A 21,578-nucleotide genomic window follows, 5' to 3' on the forward strand; every position below is an offset into this window, starting at 1 on the left:
TCGCTATGATCTCCCACTGATTATGTTTCCCATGCTTGTGTAACAGCTGTCTAATTTTGCCAGGTCAGAATAACACAGATTAAAAACACTTATTGTTAAATTAGTGTCACATGAAGAGTTTAATACCTTTTATCACATCTTAAACATCCTTTGCTTTCATCCGCTTGTCTTACATAGAGGCCGTCTAAATTTGATTCAAGGACAGGGTCAGAACATGATCAAGGTCTCAGTGCTTGCACTCGCATTTCATTGTTAACAGTTTTTTCTTCTATTTGTATTAATTTTTAGTAATTAAACATGAATTGCTATTCATAATTACACAATATGTGGATTTTTTGTGCAAAGAGCACTGTAAAATACACATTGTTAATGATTTTCCCCCATTTAAAATAATTGCCATAAAAATACACATTTTGGTTCTTGGTTGGCTATTCTCAAACAAAAAATGACAGAAGTGCAGATATTACAACAAAATTGTAAACATCTATTTTGACACAAATAATTCCATATTTATATATATATACTGTATACTAGCTTTGGATATTGTTTGTATATCAGTCTAGATTCAACATACGTATCTAAACATCTTGTAGTACAGATCAATACTTATGGATAGACATGCTAGAAAAATGCTGCACAGTTGTGACAAAAATCATTGTCCATTGTAAATTATTGTAACCCTGCTGTGTAAAAATGTCTTGCAAAATAAGTTGCTGATGTTTCAAAATGGTATTTTGCTTCAGGCAACACGATTTAAGATTAAGACAATATATAGTTGCATTTGGTGACTTTACTTTCATGCTGCCAAAAAATTAAGCAAAACATGAACGTGAACAGTAAAAATTCAGTGATCTGGCAGTAAGAAAAAAACATATTCTATGTTCTATGAGAATACTTAACTATTTACCATAAAATGTATTGCTTCAGAATCAAATATATTGACAACTTAAAAAAATTACGTCAACTTGTTACAAGCAATTTTGTTATTCTTTTAAAGAAAAGAAGAGAAGCTTTAAAGAAAAGTTTGTGTGATGTCTATCAAGCTTTGATAAAGATGAGAAGTGGCCCTAAATAATGTGAAGTTGATCTTTTATGATTGATTCGAATGTCCTGTTTCACAAATGCAAAGATAGGCCTACTGTGTTCAAATAAACAGACAATTGTCAATGCATGCTGGGAGTCATGAATGAGTTTTGTATTGTGAGACTACCCAGAATGCATTGCAGCATGAAGTTTTCTTTTGTTGATTGTCACCATTCTAGAGATTCATACACTGATTATAATCAAGTTTAATTAATTAATTAATAAAAACACTTTTCTATTAGTTTATATTGTGTTTTAGTACCACTGTTTATATCTAACACTGTAGGATAACACAAATATTTACACCTTGATGACAAACTCCTGAGCAATTATTTAAATACCAACATCACTACAGTGAAAATGAGTCAAGAGCCCAATTAAAGCAAACACTGATCACAATACTGGTAGTTTGTTGAAATGTGTACATTCTGCTTTGAAACAAGCCATAAATATAATTTGAGAAAATAAATTACTTCAAAAAAGTTGTCCAAAGTTTAACTTTTTTCAGTGTTTATCCGTAAACCTGCTACAAACATATGGATTTATAATAGTATAATTACATTAGCTTAACTAGTTTAGAATTTTCAGCTATTAAAGACACATTTATTGGCTACTTTCATCTGCAGTATAATGTGTTAATGTGATCTTATTTCTGTTTATTTAATTTATGTTTTGCACACGTTCATTGACGTTAATCAGACACATTTTACCAATAGAGAATGTGTTAACTCTTGTTTATTTACATAAAAACTAACTTAATTTAGGTTTAACTAGATTATTATTTGCAGATTCTGTATATGATTTGTATATGACTCTATATATATATATATTTAAATTATTTCACAAAACATGCTTACAAAAATAACATACTTCATTTATTTTACAGTACAATAAAAATACAAAAATAACATTATTTAAAATAATGTGTAAGTGTAAATAATGTGTAAAATACAATGCTAAGTAAGTCGCTTTGGATAAAAGCGTCTGCCAAATGCATAAATGTAATAATCTTTGGGTTATTTTTTAAAAACCACACTGGAACGTTATTTTCTCAAAAAAGTAACCATCAGGGAACATTAATGCAAAAATAACAAAAAAATTAACACCAGGGAACGTTATTTTCTGGTTATTTAAAAAAAAAAATACATACAGCGCTGCTCTTCAATGTCAGTTCCAAAAGCAGTGAACCAATCAGAAGTATTTTGAGGCGGCCAAGCGTTGCGAGCTTCAATGTAAAACAGCCAGTTGGTATGATAACTGTTTATTTGACGGCAACATGGCGGAGGAGACGCATAGTGTCTCTGACGAGATATCCGCGTCTCGAAACCTTCGCGTTCTAGAGTGCGCTTTTTAAAATAACATATCTGGCGTTCTGTATGAATGGCCCTTAGAACGTTATTTTTTGTGGCAATAAAATAAACGAAAGGGAACCAAAAACTAACTTTAGGGAAACAACATTCTGTGTGTGCTGGGAGGAACTAGTTTTTGCAAGGTAAAATGCAGTCAGGACGAATTTAACTTGGGACCACAACAGTGTTCAGTTGAATAAGGACACGTAATGTCATTATACATATGTGAAGTGTTTCACAGCGGCTTCATTTGTTGATATTTTGATCACATTTTAAAATTACCGAGGACGGCAAAAAAAAACTAAAAGTAAATGTTTTTTACTATCCGTTAGATTTAACAAGTGCGGAAAAAGGACGAGAAGCCTATTGTTTAAATGAGAACGGCATTTAGAACGTAATTTTGCGTGCCAGAATAATTGCTTCTCAGTATTTGCAGGACATACTCGTATGTTTTATTCACAGAGAGTAGTAACAAAACCAGTAGCCAGCCTTAAATATTGAAGTTTTATGTATTCCATTAACCCAAATTGCAGACCAGAAGCTAATGTTTCAAGTACGTTTTCTAATAGATTGTAAAAGGTAGGTCACACTATAGATTGTTGTAATTTCGCTTTTATTAGCCTTTGTACACACTGCACGGTGCATTAGAGATCTTCATTTAGACTGATATTAGACTGACATTTTAGACTGATCTTCATCAGTCCATGCATTCCCTGGGAATCAAACCTATGATTCTGGTGTAACGTTACTGTACTCGTGCTGTTTTAATTGGCGCTGTTATTGTTCTTAATAGGATCTCTGAGTTCCAATCTGCTTTTTTGTTTTATTGCCATTGATTATTTATTGAATATTTCAACACACACAGGGCAAAAAAGTCATGGGCATTCTTGATATTCAGAGTACTCCATGTGCTCGAAACTCTATTCTGCATGGCGCTGGGGGGTCAATAGTGGCTGGACTGGTGCACTTTTTAGCAACAAGTAAGCTCCAATTTACTAACATGCTAGAACCTTCTGCACTAGATCTTAACCAAGGATACAGTGCTCTGTAATTAAACGTTTTTTGTAATCTGCTGTTTTCTTGTATTTCACAGGCCGTGTAAAGAGGTCATTTGATGCTGGTGTTACAGGATTCATGCTTACAACATTGGGATCATGGTATGTGATCTCCAAAAGAAAAACAGGCATGCAAAGCAGACATACTCATACGGAGCTATAGCTTTTCTTCAGAAAATATTTGGGGATACCTACTTTATATTCTTTTCTAATAAATTCTTATCACTACTGTTCTTAGAATTTAAATTAATATATTAAAATAAATATAATAAGAATAAATACATTTTACAAAGTCTAGTTGTGTAAAAACTAATGTTTATGCTGGCTTTAAAAGGTTTGTCTATAAAATGAATTAACATACCATTTTGAATATTTTACAAATTAAACTTTGCTCCTCCAAAGGGAGTTATTTGTAGCTATCTAACGGCGAGACCTCTTAAATAACAAAACCTTTTTTGATCTCAACGTTAGTCATGTGCCCGCCAAGCATTGCTTCCCTGTAGCCACAAGATGGCTTCTTCAAGATACAAAGGGAAAGAAATAATAAAATATATGAAGTAAAATATGCCCCTTACAGGTTTTGTGAGATTTACCCATTTGTTTGTGCTTTTTGCAGGTTCTACTGCAGATATAATAATGCCAAGCTACGGGTTCAGCAGAGAGTCATTCAGGAAGGCATAAAGAATAAAGTAATATATGAAGGGACAAATTTAGACCCCACACGGAAAACAAAAGGAGATGCATAAAATTGTATTGAGACCATATTGAATGTGGATTAATTTATTTCCTAATTTTACGTTTTTTGAATAAAACAATTATTTCATGAGTTTGCATATTTGCCGTGCTGTCCGGGGGATGGCTCATAGCTTGATATTTTTGCCTGAACCCTGGCTTCTACTCTTTAACTGGGAATAGGCATAATGCAAAAAAAGTCATGAGACATAAATTAGGGTTTGCTGTATAGACCTCTCTTTGCTGATTGTTTGGATTATATAACTATCCTCATTCCGAGTTTGTGGTATTTCTTTTCCATATTATCTTCCAAAAGGACAATGATCTAAAACAAAAGTGAAATCAAAAATGGGCAACTGAGTAAAAAACTAAGCTTCTGCCATGCCCATTCTTTCCAGACCTGTACCCTTATACAAAATGAGTGGAAAGAACTGAAGAGAAGCACCAACATGGAGGTGGAAATCTGAAGGGTCTGGAGCAATTCTCTATAAATGAATGATCTTAATCTCTTGTAAGATGTTCTCCAAACGTATAAGGCATTATAGGTGAAGAGGCAGAGCTGTTATCTTGGCCAAAAATAAATTGTAAAAGGGTATGAAAATAATGATTCATGTATAGTAGAGAAAATCACATTTCATAATGACATCCCCCTATTTATAATTCAAATTTTCATTCAACATTTTTCAAGAAAAGATCAAAGGGTTAACGATGCAAATCTATTTTTCCAGTCTTTCTTGATCACATTTACCTATGCAGATTTTTAAGCGCAACAGTACACAATATACAATATACCCATATAGGAACACTCATCATGAAATGCTAGATTACACTTAGTTTAATATTAATAAAGGGACTTGACATCAACTGCTCATGAGCATGTTCATTTTTTAAACAAAAAGTTATTTAAGCCACTCTTGTCAAAAAAAAGAGCGACACGCAGCTGTTTATTTGCTTTACTAGTTTAATTTCCAACCCATACAACATAAAGGATCATTTAAGAAACACTTCAGAATATATTCAGCATTGCACATGTACTTTAGTTTAATTATAGAAGTTGAATAATATATGATAATACTATCTAGATAGGATGTCAGGTCTGTACTTCCTCCAGAAATCATGACAAACATATTCTTGCCGCTTCCCTTAAAGGAACACTGCTATCTTATATTAAAAGTGAACATTTGGAAATACAGTGGCTGGTATCTATGGTAAAGAAGAAATTTACACTTTTTGGGGATTAAAGAGAAATTACTTTTTGCTTGTGTTACTGTTAGACAAAACAATGTCTAAACATTTTCACAACTGTCAAAGCTGAAAATAAATTAATACAGATTTTAAAGAAAAATCATATGAAAAATTTATTTCTGATCTCACTCTATGTAAAACATTATATACTCATGTATGTTTGGTTTAAACTATTAAATTATTATTTACTTCGTTTTAAACAAAAACATGTCTTTGGTCCATCTGACTGTCCTGTTAGTTCCACTGTTTATACAAAGCACTTGTTATAACCGCAACAGAAAATGCACTAAAAAACAAATTTTTAAAAAAAATTTAAATTAGTCCCAGAATTCTATAGTTCCAATTGCACATAAATTATAGGACATAGTAGACTTCATTTGAAATAACTGTTTGAATTATATACAAAATAGTTCTAGCATATGCAATTCTGGGCAGATGTTCCGTAACACTAAAATGTAAACAATATATGACAAAGTAAATATACTTAATACAACTTTAACACATACAAAAGAAAAACAGAAATAATACATGCATATGATTTACATGTATGCATTTGGCAGACGCCTTTATCCAAAGCAACTTGCATTGCATTGCATTACACTATACATTGATTCTAAGTATGTGCAATCCCCTGGGAATGAATCCATGACATTGGCGTTGATAGCGCCATGCTCTAACCACTGAGCTTTAAGAAAAAACACAACATTCAAGCAACTGCACTTCTCAGGATTAAGAAATTACTAAGCAGAAAAATATTTGCAGTAAAGCCATATCACTATGTGGTTCGAACAAATGTGATTAGCAATTAAAACTGTATTCTAACTTTAATATTTTTAAGATATGTAATATATAGAGCTCCTATGAAAATTATACTGTTGAAGACAATTATACTACATTACAGTTTATTCAAATTTAGTCAGATGAATGTTTGGTGAACCACATACTACTGTGGGTAGGGGAGGAATCCGGGGCACACAGTGTGTGACTGATGTACGGACATTAAACATTTAGATAAACAAAAAAGTGACCTTTATGAGTGACTTCGAGCTAGTGCAGTGTTTGGGGATATGTCTTTATCATGCCTAAACATAATTCCAATGATTTCAGATTTTTAGAGCAAACAAGACAAAACATTTGGACAATGGAATTCCAAATGAAGTTCGTATTGGATCATGGCAAACACTCAGTACTGTATATAAGACTTTACAAAAGGACTTGTTGCTATACTCTTTAAAGATGTAAGAATCAGACTTAAAATATTACATGCACTTTGAATTATGCAAATTATAATGTAATATTACCAATTAGCATAACATTTGATATTTTATGCTTTCGTTTTATTAATTAATGCTTGAACAAAAGTGCATCAGATTCACATTTCATTGTGCAAGGATTGTGACTAATGAAACCTTCAGTGTAGTTTAAAGTTAAAAGTAAGAACACATGAGAAAAACAAACCTTGAGTTTGTTAACAGTTGATGTCAATTCAAATTTATTCATAGAGGTATGAATAAATCAAGATATAGATTCTAAACTTGACACACCGAATACTGAAGAACATTACAATAAAATTGTATCATAAGCAAAAAAAAAACAAGAGATCAAAAATTTGCCAGTTGATCACAGGATAATATCATAAACTCGTCCGACTCGCCCGAGCCACTCTCGTAACGCCTGCCGTACCCTGAAGTCAGTCACATGACAGGTTAGCTGACTGATACAGGGAAACACAGCTGGCTGGAGAGCAATGAACGTGGGGTCTGGCAACAGCTGGATCTGGTTCAGGATTGTAAGAACCATGTTGGTCCATGCCTGTGTAGAAAAAAAGAACAAAGGCTATGATATGTGCAAAACTAATGCTATGTTTTTTAATAAAGATATTTATCAAATCAATTCCACCTTAATTTTTGGACCAATTTTCTGAAATGGTCAACTTGCTAACAATGAAAAACCCTTTACATCAGGGGTCCCCAAACTGGTCACTGTCCTGCAGAGTTTAGCTTTAACCTGCATCAACACACCTGCCCGCAAGCTTCTACTATACCTGGCAGGATCTTAATTCCGCAGCTGGTTCAGGTGTCTTTACCGAGTTTGGGGACCCCTGATTTACACTTAGAACATCTCTGTCTTGTTTTTGTCTTTGTGAGTAATGAGAGAAGCTGGTCGTCATGGACACTGGCAAAATACCTCTTGTTTTTTATTTTTTTATTATTATAAAAATGTTGTATTACGTGTTAGTTTTCCTGTGTTGTTCTCTTACTATATTTCAAGCCTTTCCTTACTATAGTCCTACCTGTATCTGTGCTTCAGAATCTCTGAGTGAGATGTTGTGGGAACTGGCCGTGGACCCTGAGCGAGGTCTCTTCTCTTGCCGCAACAACTCGGGTCCTGCACTAAAGGAGTGACGCATCGGCCCCTGCTCCACTAACTGCTGGGGCCTCTGAGGTCCTGGGGAATCCACTGCCTCTCCCCTCTTTTCTCCCACCTTCACCTCTTTGGCAAATGAGGCATGGCTGTGCTGCTGCTGCTTGCGTTTCTTGTACTCTATCATCAGTTTGGTGATGGTCTTATCAGTGGCGATGGTGTAGAACTTATTTCCAGCACTTTCCCACCATTCCTTTTTACGTCCAGAGTCCCTCCTTTCACCTCTTAGCTGGGGGAGGCTTGCATCCAGCCCACTAGGGCTATGCACCTCCTCCGAGGAAGTCTCACCCAGATGGAGGCGAAAGTTGTCATCTGAGGGTGTCCTGTGGCCTGACAGACCACCAGTGGAGGGCGTGGAGGTATCCGAATTAAAAAGGGGCAAGAACATAAGCGTGTCGGCCCGGTCGGTAGACTGCTCTCCAATGGTAGTCTCCAGGTCCAAATGCATCTGGATGTAGTTGTTGCACAGATCCATACAAATTTTGTGCAGGCGTTTGACAAGCCAGGCCCAGTCCACGCTGCTAACGGGCAGCGTGCTCAGAGGCGGGATGCGCGCATGCCACTGGCGCTTCTCCCGGGCACGCGGAGGACTCACCTGAGCCATCTCCTCAAAGATATCTTCATCCTCAGAGGAGCACTGCTGTGATGAGTCTGAGCCGCCCTCCTCTTCTTCACTCAGGATCTTCTTCACCTGCTCAACTGTGATGTTCTCTTGGTTGGTCAGCATGGCACACAGCAGAGCCTGAACAGGACAATATATTAAAGTGCTCCATCAAGAAAAAAGACAATTAGCACCGAACCACATGTGACCTTACAAAAACATATTCAACATAAGCATTTATAACAGAGTTTAGTTCCAACCCTAATCAAACACACCTGATACTATTATTCAGGACTACCTTAAGATGATGAACAGGTGTGTTTATTAGGGTTGGAACTAAGCTACGCAGAACACTGGTTCTCCATGACCGAATTTGATTAGCCCTGAACTACATACATGCAAATGTATACTTACAAAGGGGTAAAATATAGTAGCAATACAAAATATAAGGAACAAAGTAATTTTCAGCATCATGGCCCTGGATTTTGCACTTCTAAATCATCTCACAGGTGGTATTGGACCGAACAATTCATCAGAAGGATGGGTCTCAAGTCATTTTAATTTATATAGCTTGTCATAATACACAGTTTCAAGCAGCTTTATGGAAAATCTTACTAAAATGATCTAAAAACAACCATTGTTACCATTTACAATGAATGCTGTTTACTTCTAACCGAGAATCCTCTTCTGTTTTTTTAGCACATTGCATACTACAGTATGTGCATAAGGCCACCTACTTTGTGAATAACAGACAGTTCAAGAGACAACAAAGAGAGATTTGAAACAAGATTTATATACTTAAGATATACCTGAAAATAGATATTGAAGCTCATGGCAGACTGGCGGTATAAGTTAGCAGCTCCACATACTCCTGACACTTTCATCAGCAGATACTTGAGGCCTGGACGAGTGTCAAACTCACGAGCTGTGCGGTACGAATCCAGCAGCAGGTCAAAGATGATGCCCAGGTTTTGCATTGAGATGAAGCGGAGAAAGCCGGTAGGTTTTGGCTCAGACACTGGTGTGATCTTACCCTGTGTCTCAGATCTTCCTGAATCCTTCACAAACTCTTCTAACAGGATATCATAAAGGTTCTGCAGGAGTACTTGATGGGACAGCAAACTTACCACAAGAGTCCTGAAGGGAATCCTACACAGAACATACAAGATTCATGGGGATTAGCATTACATTAAGATTGACTGACACAATGCTTAAATTCAAGGGGGTAGGGGCATTTAAGGACTCCCAGGGTTTCTGCAAGTTGCACCAAGACCATTATGAATGAAATTTAAGACCTGTATCACAACATTAAAAACAAATTGCACATCCAACGTCCCTAGTTTAATACTTGCATACGAAGTAGTAGGCTTCAAAAACATTATTTTCAACTAAATTTAGTTTATTTTCAAGCAAAGTATTGCTCATACCTCCCTATAGATGAAGAATCAAATCCAGGGATGCAAACTCATTGAGGTGAAAAAGGTGACAAAGATGCGGGACCCCATATATATATAAAACCAAGTCATGATAATGTACTGAAGAGCAGATATTGTGTAGAGAGTTTGGATGTGCAAAACATTATGAAGCTGTATCTGCGCAAAATTTTAAGCATAACCCTCAAACTGGCTATAGTGATTTGACATCATTACCACAACATCTGGACATGATTCTCAATTTCATTCCCCCTCACCCCCTATTTTCATAATAATGACCCATTTTGGATCCTAAACAACAAATTTCATCAAAATGTGTCAAGTTTCCATCCCTGAAAATCGATTTTATGTCTGAAAAACACACGCCAATAACATGAAGCTGACTGGCTACAATATAAGTTGCATGTTGGTCATTTGTAGCAGTAATGCAGCCAACAGAATAATTTCAAGCCTGCGCCATGTTGAAATCGAAAGCGAGGCTAGGGTGGGAAGAAACCAGGAAGGACAGAGACTAATGGTTTGGACTATCAACTTCAGAGTTTTTAAAACGGTTTATGATCTTGAATGTGAAAATATAAACTGTTTTACTTGACCACAAACTGTTTTACTTGACCACTTCAGCCTTACCATCACATATTTGTAACTGTTTAAGCTGCCATAAGGGTGTTTCACTCGCACACACAACTACTCTAACAGTGTTTGTAAATGTCTAATTTCTTTATTTATGTCACAGACTTCCAAATAATCATAAAAGTACAAACCCGATTCCAAAAAAGTTGGGACACCACTGTACAAATTGTGAATAAAAACAGAATGCAATGATGTGGAAGTTTCAAATTTCAATATTTTATTCAGAATACAACATAGATGACATATCAAATGTTTAAACAGAGAAAATGTATAATTTTAAGTGAAAAATAAGTTGATTTTAAATTTCATGGCATCAACACATCTCAAAAAAGTTGGCACAATTCCATGTTTACCACTGTGTGGCATCCCCTCTTCTTTTTATAACAGTCTGCAAACGTCTGGGGACTGAGGAGACAAGTTGCTCAAGTTTAGGAATAGGAATGTTGTCCCATTCTTGTCTAATACAAGCCTCTAGTTGCTCAACTGTCTTAGGTATTCTTTGGCGCATCTTCCTCTTTATGATGTGCCAAATCTTTTTTATGGGTTAAAGATCAGGACTGCAAGCTGGCCTTCTTCTACGCAGCCATGATGTTGTAATTGATGCAGTATGTGGTCTGCCATTGTCATGTTGGAAAATGCAAGGTCTTCCCTGAAAGAGACGACATCTGGATGGGAGCATATGTTGTTCTAGAACTTGGATATACCTTTCAGCATTGATGGTGCCTTTTCAGATCTGTAAGCTTCCCATGCCACACGCACTCATGCAACCCCATACCATCAGAGATGCAGGCTTCTGAACTGAGTGCTAATAACAACTTGGGTTGTCTTTGTCCTCTTTAGTCCTGACATGGCGTCCAAGTTTTCCAAAAAGAACTTCAAATTTTGATTCGTCTGAAGACAGAACAGTTTTCCACTTTGCCACAGTCCATTTTAAATGAGCCTTGACCCAGAGAAAACGTCTGCGCCTCTGGATAATGTTTTTAGATATGGCTTCTTTTTTGACCTAAAGAGTTTTAGCCAGCAACGGCAAATGGCAGGGTGGATTGTGTTCACCGACAATGTTTTCTGGAAGTATTCCTGAGCCCATGTTGTGATTTCCATTACAGTAGCATTCCTGTTTGTGATGCAGTGCCGTCAAAGGGCCCGAAGATCACGGGCATCCTGTATGGTTCCGGCCTTGACCCTTACGCACAGAGATTATTCCAGATTCTCTGAATCTTTGGATGATATTATGCACTGTAGAGATGATAACTTCAAACTCTTTGCAATTTTTCTCTGAGAAACTCCTTTCAGATATTGCTCCACTATTTTTCGCCACAGCATTGGGGGAATTGATGATCCTCTGCCCATCTTGACTTCTGAGAGACACTGCCACTCTGAGAGGCTTTTTTCATACGCAATCATGTTGCCAATTGACCTTATAAGATGCAAATTGATTTTCCAGCTGTTCCTTATAGGTACATTTAACTTTTCCGGCCTCTTATTGCTACCTGTCCCACCTTTTTTGTAGCTCTCATGAAATCCAAAATGAGCCCATATTTGGCATGACATTTCAAAATGTTTCACTTTCAACATTTGATATGTTATCTATATTCTATTGTGAATAAAATATAAGTTTATGAGATTTGTAAATTATTCCATTCCTTTTAACTCACAATTTGTACAGTGTCCCAACTTTTTTGGAATCGGGTACTGTGATCAAAGTTTTTTCGGCCATCACTGTACTCGTCTGTTTGGGATGGCTCTGCTGCAAGTGACATAGAGCAAACATGAAATGCTCCCCAAGTTAGTTCTTGGTTCCCTTTTGGTCATTTACATTGTTTATCTATAAAAACCGAAAACATGCCGTATATGAGTGAAACACGTTGTGTCTTTACAACATGCATTGTTGGCTTTTGTTTATGGCATATGTCATGATATCTTATAGTAATATAGTAAGCTATAGATGTCTAAGCCTTAAATGTGTTCATATGGAATACATTGATGCGTTATCTTGACAGGTCAGGGGTCTCATTTATAAAACCGTGCGCAGGAATTGTTATAATTATTAATAATAAAAATTAATTTAATTATTAGAATTATACTAAAGCCAAAATAGGTTACTTTAGTGTTAATATGTTCATATGCATTTAGACGGAACATTTACACCTTGCCAAAATCACACCACTAATTAGTGATGCTCTTTGCCTGAGATCAAATTTGAAGACGTAAATGTAAAAGACAAATGTTTCTTCATTCTGGTTTTGTTATGAACACCATTATAGTTAGGACTGATAACATTTAGAGAAGCGATTGTGTGAGAGCTTAATGGCTGTAGTTCCAGACTTTGATATTTGATGATTATGCACTGTATTTTAGGGAAAATAAATTGTGTTATTTATTTACACTGTATTCTGCAGACATCTTATGGTATTTGATGCTGTCCTTTATTCCCTGTCCTGTATTCGGATCATCTCCTCCTCATGCACTCATAGTGTGATGGTGAGACAGCGCTGCTTAAATATTTAGATTGAATAGATTGATCATTTGTGCGCACATGTGACGAGTCACCCCTGGTGCAATCAGCTTCGCCATGGAGACGGAAGGAATTAGAGCCTCACACCTGCCGGACATCAGAGGCTCTTAAGCACAGGGCTATAAAGAGCCCAGGAAGACAGAGTGGAGGTGAGCAACGTCTCCAAACCAGACAGACCGCTCACGCAGTGTCTTTCTTTTGCAGAGTCCGAGGGGAACTAAGAGGACTGAACCGCGGAGTTCTAATATCGAGGAAGCTGCCCTCGACACCAGAAGAACACTGCCTAACCAAGAAGGAAGTCACACGGAAACCCTGGGAACCCGGAAGTCAAGCCTTAGTTGTTTTGTTTTCTTCCGTCTCCCCCGGGGACTTTCAATAAATATACCCTCCGGGGCACATCTGTTTAACCCACTCGTGTATGTGTCATTGCTTCACAGTACACAACTTTTATAAATGAGACCCCAGGTGACAGAAGCAGTCATTTCATGTTGTGAAGGGGCAGGGTCACAGATGAGGTCAAACAATGACATAGTAGTATGTTACTTGTGAAATTAAGTACTATGACTAAGAAACTATACTGTTTTGTCAACCTAACATTTGTCAGTGTTTAAAATGTGAGTTTTGAATTTAAGGTGGCAGAAGCAACCTTGCCAAGCTGTAGGGAAGGTGAAGAGGCAGGGGCACAGGTGATTGGAGTTTATAAACATGATTATTTTATTTGTTGTGCATTATGTTAAGGTTTTATTAAAGGTTAATAAAAGGTTAAAGAGGTATATTAAGCACATAGTCATACATACAGTAGTTTTAACTATGTAGGCATAAATATGTATCTATATGAAAAGTAGTTTTTTTCCAGACAGTAGATGTAGTTGACATCTCTTCCAGATCAGTACAATCTGAATATTCAAGTGTGTGCAGCGCATTTTACATATGACTGCTTCATGAACCTGGGAGAGATCAAGGCCGGCTGTGAACGAAAGCTTTGGTTATAAAGTGGGGCAATTCCAACCATTACAACTTTGCAAGGACTGTCTAGTGTTTCAGATTCGCAGCCTGCAAGTATATTTTCACTGTAAAAGACTTTGTAACGGACTAACGCGAGTTTCAGTTTGTTGTGTGTTCATGATCTGCAAATGCAGACATGCGCGCAACATGAAAAAAGACATAAGTCCTAATAATCAGCAATTTAGTTCCAACTAGAGGCAACAAATGTTGTGTTTATAATGGGGTTTATTGTCTTTGTTGATTGTCTTTGTGAAAAGACATGGCGTAAAACAGGTTGATCACTAATGGCACATTTTTATAACGTCATGTATAAAAGTTGATGTATCGCCTTGATCATTTTTCAGATCAGATTCGGGCTCGAATTGATATGGATAGTACCGATGACATTTTATCACCTGTAAGTGCAATTGCTTGGGAACATCCGAATATGGTAAAAGGAGTTACATTTCTGTCACAAGCTTGCAGTATTTGACCAGTCACTACACACTGGTTAACTGGCCAATCATAGCACACCTCGCTTTTCAGAGCAATGAACTTCTGCTCATTTCAGAAAGGCAGGGCAAAGAGGAGATACAAACATGCACAGTATGTGGAAAATACAGCATTTTTTTACCTTTAATCGTGTAGACACAGTGGGCCTCATTTATCAATCTAAAGTAAAAGCGAGCGCCGAAATAGTCACAGAACAGGGTTCACGTGTGATTTATCAAACATTCTTATGCCGCCCATCTCATCATACATTGATAAATGTGGCTGGTGAAATCGGTCGTAGTTTACATATCACGCACCTATAAAAAACAGGGTGTTGAAGCCTCGTCCCTAGATTTTGCGACATGGAGAAACGTAATCCAGCCAAAAGGAGGAAGTTTTCCAATTTAGAAATTAAAGTTTAACCTTGAAAAGCGGAATCAAAGGAAGTAAAAAGACAGTCTGTTTCACTATTATTTTACACTTTAGTCTATTACTGATAATTTTTACGCCGCAATTATAGAAAAAAGCTTATATGTAAATGCTTTTATACAGTTATACAGTTCCCTTAATTTGGGTGCAGAGAAAATGGTATGTGCTGCATTTTTCTAAGGATAAAGGTTTAAAATATAATGCTACCTTGCATTTCAGGCTGCTTAAATCAAGCACACACAGTTTTATGTTAATTTCATACATTTTTTCTTTTCAGATTTGACAGAGGCAGGACCAGTGTTCTTCATCCACCACAAACCGGCCTGGAACCTGCCACACAAAACCTCGACCTGTGACCAGTGCGCGACTTCCACTCCATCGAACATCGCAGATCACACAATTAAAAAACCAGCATGCGTGTTTTCTGTTTTCATTAAAATGCATAGTTGTCAAACAAAGACAAATCATCTTGCAATTAGGTTTTCAGTTATCAAAAGGGTAAAGCGTACACAGACCTTCATCCTATCTCAAAACTTGCGTACACGAACTGAGACCTGTTGTGAGATCTGATCGTAGCAACCACTCACATCCATATTGATAAATGCCAAGTTTTGCTTAGAAACGACTGTACGCCTAGTTTTCGGTCTTACGCTCGTTTCATAAATAAGGCACACTGAATTTCATCTCAAACAAACAATATAATTTGTTTTTAGCCCTTTCATTTGACCCCTTTAACACTGTAGATAATTATATTTTAAAGGAAACTGATCCTGCTGTAGACAGCAATAGACAACTATTTTAAGTATTGTTAAATTATTATATTGTTTAAATAAACAACGTTAAACTTTAGTGACAATGCAACTCTGCAGAACAACTTCATGTCCCAGCCAATGTCAAAATCAAACTTACCTTTACCTGACATGCCATTAGTAAGTGACTGGGAAAATTTGGTGGTTTTCTTTATATGTTTCATTCAAGTCGCACCATACAAAAGTTTCAGCATCGTCACCTTGGCCAATGCCAAGATTTGAGATTCGACCTTGAATATCACATCCAACACTATCATCCACACTCCTCTTTAGGTCTCTATAACATTGTATTCTTCCATTTAGGTCTTAGTGCTGGTGCTCTGGATTTTTTCTTATTTATTTTTTCCTCTATAATTTGGGATGAAAATTGACATTAATCTAATCTAATTCAATTTAATTTGTTTGAGGTATGTTTCACAAAGGCAGAATTTTCAGCTAAAAAATTTTTTTCTGTCATATCTGTGAATTGTTTATTTTCTATTTAAATGTTTATATTTTCTAGTAATAAATTTGGGTGAACTTCCTCAAAGCATGGTGCTTTTTGATCAACACAAAAAAAATGTTTTTGTTTGCCTGTTTTCTTTGCAAGTCTGTTAAAAAGTTATTGAGTGTATATTTATGCTTTTACAAAAACATACCATGGTGAGGATTGCCATAAAACATGATTCAATTTGAGCACTAGTATAAAAGGTGCTTTACATTATTTGTTTTTGTTTGAAGAGAAGAGGCGTGTTGTTTGAAAAACATGTCAAATCACTTACAGCACATTTTAAGCTTATATATAATACCTGAACATTAACAGATGTTCTTTGATGTTCAGAAAAACAATCACAAAAGCAAAGAAATACAGTTTCTCAGCCTGACTTAAAATCAAGAAATCATGCATATTCTGTTTGCAGAAGCCTTACCCAATTTTTCTGTAAAGCAAGCAAAAGAATAAGGGAACAAAAGACAAAACAAACTCAGGTTATTCTTAATTATATATTGAAAAACATTTCAGTTTATAATACAATACACATAGTAATGGAATTTATTTTATTTAGAATTTGTGCAATAACTGTTTTTTCCATATCATTTACAATTATGAACAGCAGAAGACCTTACAAGTATTATAACAAATAATATTATTAATAGTTATATGTAATGGATATGAAATATCCACTGTAGGTAACACTTTACAATAAGTTTTTTTTTAACAATTAGTTAATGCTTAAGCTAACATGAACTAAGAATGAACAATACTTATACAGCATTAAATAATCTTGATTCATATTAATTTGAGCATTTACTAATATTTTGTTAAAACGAAACGTTGTAACTGTAAAGTAAGAGAAAATAAACAGCCAGCTGTTGCACAGTGTGACCAGGACCCGACAGCTTCTTACCATATCAATTATTAAAAATTACTCTATGCATAAGCGTAGGGACAAACTTCCGATATTGTCAGAAGTCGGATATCAGATCCGGTTTAATTTATAAAACGACTTAAAGGGATAGTTCACCTAAAAAAAATTGTTGTTCCAAGTTGTTCCAAATTTGTATATATTATTTTTTTCTGTTGAACACAAAGAAAGATCTTTGGAAGAATGTTAGAAATTTTCAGTCCTGGGACAATTAAAAAATTTAAACGGGAGTCAAAGGTGCTCCAGAACTTTCCCAAATTCTTCAAAATGTCTAATTTTGCGTTCAACAGAACATCAGGACACTGAAACGTGGATTTTCCAGAGGACTCTCCTCAAACTACTCTTTCTCACACTGTCCTCACCAATCCAGAAGGGGGAGAGGCACAGGTTTGCTTATCAACAATAACTGGAAATATACACCACTAACTTCGCTATGCAACAACAACTCTAAAAAAATACCATGCTGTCACAATCACTTCTCCTATTCTTCTTCATGTCGTTTTAGTTTACCGCCCCCTGGTCCTCTTTACAACTTGGTAGAAGAGCTAGATGTGCTCTCGTCATTTCCTGAGGATGCCAACCATCTCTCATAGTTTTCAGATGGGCTTCAACATCACATTTTCATTACTTTAAACATGCACCTACCCACATGATACCATCACCAGTTTACCATCACACCAGCACCATCACCAGTCCTTTTCAGGAGCAACCTCCACTCTATTTCACCCAGCACTCTCTCTGCAAAGGTGGCATTCTCGCTTCCCTCCCACTTCTCATCTCTAGATACAAACCCTGCCACTGACAACATCTGCACAACACTAACATCCGCCTTCAAAACCTCTGTCCTCTATCCTCTAGACCAGCACGTGCTACCCCTTTCTGTCCTTGGTTGTCTGATTCTTCTGAACACTTCTCTGCCAGTGTTACCACTAGGGATGAGCGAGTACAGCATTATCTGTATCCGTATCTGTACTCGGACTGGGCGGGGCCTAACCAGGAAGTGGGCGGGATTTAACCCGGAAATTGGGTCGGGTTGTCTTGAGATGGGCGGGGCTTTAACCGGTATGTTATTTTAAGCATGCAATTGATATGGGTTGATCAGAAATTGTTATATTTAATGCTGATTATAAAAATATTTACATGACAGCATCAGCATTGAGCTTCAGATAAATGGTTTTGATCACGATGACAAACAAACTATATACAGAGTAAGTTTTGCAACAATGAATACAACACATGCGGTTGCAATTATGAAGTAAAATGTAATGAACAAGAGTTTTCATCTCAACATAACTTTATTTTTTTAACTTTTAATTAAAAACTGGTTAGAGCCAGCTGACGGTTTAAAAAAGACAGGCAGAGACGCAACACGAGTCGCATTCTACCAAGCACCACGTCTGAACAAACCCCACGTTTACCAAACTCTACTGGTTAATAAGTAAGTACTACAAACCGAAATAAAAAACAAACCTGCAGCTGAAGAAACCCTAAACGTTAACGGAAAAGACCCGCGAACCTGAGTGACTGAGGGAGAGACGGAGAGAGAGAGCTGCGAACACAGTCAGCAACACAATACATCTGTATATGTGTAGGGGAGGGGCGCTGTGACTATCACAGAACGCAGACACAGTCAGCTACCCAATGAGGATTTTTATTCAATCCGAGCACAGATATTGACTCGTATTACTCGTATAATACTCGTACTTGGCAAAAGTGCTTTATCCGTACCGGATACTCGTTTCAGCCGAGTATTCGGCTGAACTCTAGTTACCACAGCAAAAAAATAAGTATACATTGCACCTGACACACAGCAGCTTTTCCAGACTTTCAACATTCTTCTCTTTCCCCCCCCTTCCTCCTCGACAGCTTCTGATTTTGCAGCATTTTTCACTGATTAAACACCATCCATCAGCAAACAATTTTCTACACCACTTATCTCCAATCACATAACCCTCACGTCGGACATCAAATTCTCCTCATTGTCTGCATTAACTGACACTGAATTTTCTTAACTTCTCTCCAGCCATCCCACCACCTGTCCCCTCGAGCCAATCCCCTCCCATTTCTTACAGGCCATATCAGACTCACTCATACATATCATCAACTCTGCTCAATGGCACCTTTCCATCCACATTCAAGCTGGCTCAGATCACACTCCTGCTTAGAAATCCACACTGAACCCTTCTCCCTCCGAGAGATACAGACCAGTCTCACTTCTCCCGTAATTGCAAAAACTATTGAAAGAGCTGTTTTCAACCAGGTATCTACCTTTCTTAGTCAGCACAAACTACTGGATGCCCCCAGTCAGGCTTCAAAATCAAGTTGCTGTTGCAAGCACTGCCTCTACTAGAATTATCTGCAGCCTTCGTATCGTTATTCATCAGATTCTGGTTGCTACCCTATCATCACTAAGGATCACTGGTACCCATCTTCTCTGGTTTAAATCCTGCCTCTCCAAAACTACCCCTCCTTGTATACATCTACACAACATCCTTAGGATCTATAATACAGGCACACAGGTTCATCTACCACTGCTATGCAGATGAAACCAATATCTAATTCTGTTGAAACCAAGATCATCCCTCCGCATAGGCACACATTACAGCCTGTCTGGAAGATATCGCAGCTTGGATGAAAAATCATCACCTCCAGCTGAACCTGCCAAAACAGAGCTGCTCATATTCCCAGCCTGCCCCATTGTTCGACTTGATCTCACCATCCAACTGGACAAACAATCATCACTCCTTCAAAAACAACCAGGAACCTCAGAGTAATATTCGATGACCAGCTGTCCTTCAGCGAACACTTTGCAAAATACAAGACTGTGTAGACAGGGCAACTACTTGTTCGGGCCCTTGTAATCTCAAGGCTGGACTACTGCAACGTAGCTTTCCAGTAGCTCAGTGGTAAGAACATTGCATTAACAATGCAATGTTGTGGGTTCGATCCCAGGGGATTGCACATACCCAAGTATAAATGTATAGGATAATGCAGGTCTGCCTGCTAAAGCAATCAAACCACTCCAGCTGGTTCAGAACCCTGCATGACGGCACATCTTCCAGGTGCCTAAAATAGCTCATGTGACACCTCTCTTCATCTTTCTCTACTGGCTACCAATAGAAGCCCGAATCAGGTTTAAGTTACTGACGCTTGCCAATAGGACCATCACTGGCTCTGTGCCATCATACCATCCTACACTCTTACATCCCATCCTGAACTCGTTGCTTTCAGTGAATGAATGGGTACTAAATCACTTTCCCGCTTGAATAAAAAATGTCTGCTAAATACCTAAATGTATACCTAAATGTAAATGCCTGCGTATACCCAAATGTAAGTACATCTCCATTAATATTTAAGTTTTCTGAGCACACCGAGGTGACTAGAAACACGATGTTGTTCAGTCATGACTTCTTGTTGCACAGGAGAATAAATATTAGTAACACATAGCCCATACCCCTTAATCATTCACCACAATGGGTAAAAACAAAGAATATACAACGGCCTCCACTATTATTTGCAATATGAGCAAAGGCGGCTGTAAATAATAAATCTGCATTCTTACTCGTTTTGATCTTTTATTTTAAAAATCAACAAAATTTCTACATTTCATTCAAGTGAAACAATTTGAAGTGGGGGGAATATCCCTTTTTTTCTCCCTGGCCACAATTATTGGCACCCCTAGAAATGTCTCCCAAGTATATTCCCATTAATATTAACATTTTATGAGTACACCAAGGTGACTAGAAACATGATGTTTTTAATCTTGTTTCAAAGGAGAGTAATATTAAGTAACACAGAGTCTTATTCATCACAATGGGTAAATCCAAAGAATATAGTTCTGATGTGCAGCAAAAGATTGTTCAGCTACACAAAATAGAAAGTGGATTTAATAGAAAATGATAAATAAAAATTACCATTTCCAACATCAGGGCAATAATTGAGATGTTTTTATGGACTGTGTCTATATTGTCTTAATGCTCAGCAAAGAGAATATTTTGAGTGGCTCAACTATATCGCCAGATCTTCATTTTTGTGGACCAACTTTTATACCAGAGGTCCTAGACATCTTGTTCAGATGTTTTATATCTAATACGAACAGATAAGAAAAAATAAAGACCTGCTTGCTTAGCTTGAAATATGATAATGGGTCGTGGTTAGATCTTGCATCAGCACATTGTTTCAAAACAACTATAAAAAATAAATAAAAATAACTCAATGAGCACAAAATCAAGGTCCTGCCATAGCCAACCCAGTTCCCTGACCTGAGCCTGAGACTTGCAGTCATATTATAACTGAACTAAACTGTCACATACTGTAATACAAGTGAACAAAAAAGCATTTTCCATTTATATATTTTTTGTCTCTGTTGTGAAGACATGAAACAAATATAAAAA

General features: G+C 36.9%; 2 protein-coding genes across 6 annotated transcripts in view; one reads left to right on the top strand and one right to left on the bottom strand.

The window, feature by feature from the left end:
- Positions 1-2,407: 2,407 nt before the first annotated feature.
- Positions 2,408-4,313, top strand: LOC130431549 (cytochrome c oxidase assembly protein COX20, mitochondrial). Of its 3 annotated transcripts, none has more exons than XM_056760660.1 (4): positions 2,408-2,575; positions 3,298-3,412; positions 3,526-3,589; positions 4,104-4,313. In XM_056760660.1, the coding sequence occupies exons 2-4, from the start codon at positions 3,310-3,312 to the stop codon at positions 4,231-4,233; spliced, it is 297 nt and encodes a 98-aa protein (XP_056616638.1). In that variant the 5' UTR covers positions 2,408-2,575; positions 3,298-3,309; the 3' UTR covers positions 4,234-4,313. The 3 variants fall into 3 exon arrangements, with proteins under 3 accessions (XP_056616638.1, XP_056616639.1, XP_056616637.1); XM_056760661.1 differs by lacking the exon at positions 2,408-2,575 and adding an exon at positions 2,592-2,739; XM_056760659.1 differs by lacking the exon at positions 2,408-2,575 and adding an exon at positions 2,602-3,011.
- Positions 4,314-5,031: 718 nt separating this feature from the next.
- The window catches only part of arfgef3 (ARFGEF family member 3), a 141,492-nt gene continuing 124,945 nt past the window's right edge, over positions 5,032-21,578 (bottom strand). For all 3 annotated transcript variants that reach the window (XM_056760656.1, XM_056760657.1, XM_056760655.1), the window contains exons 33-35: positions 9,299-9,638; positions 7,758-8,630; positions 5,032-7,276 (exon numbers count right to left, since the gene is read on the bottom strand). In XM_056760656.1, coding sequence (XP_056616634.1) covers positions 7,085-7,276; positions 7,758-8,630; positions 9,299-9,638 — 1,405 coding nt within the window. In that variant the 3' untranslated portion in view covers positions 5,032-7,084. The remainder of the gene's footprint in view (positions 7,277-7,757; positions 8,631-9,298; positions 9,639-21,578) is intronic.

The sequence above is a fragment of the Triplophysa dalaica genome, chromosome 11, assembly GCF_015846415.1.
Source record: "Triplophysa dalaica isolate WHDGS20190420 chromosome 11, ASM1584641v1, whole genome shotgun sequence".
Lineage (NCBI taxonomy): Eukaryota > Metazoa > Chordata > Actinopteri > Cypriniformes > Nemacheilidae > Triplophysa > Triplophysa dalaica.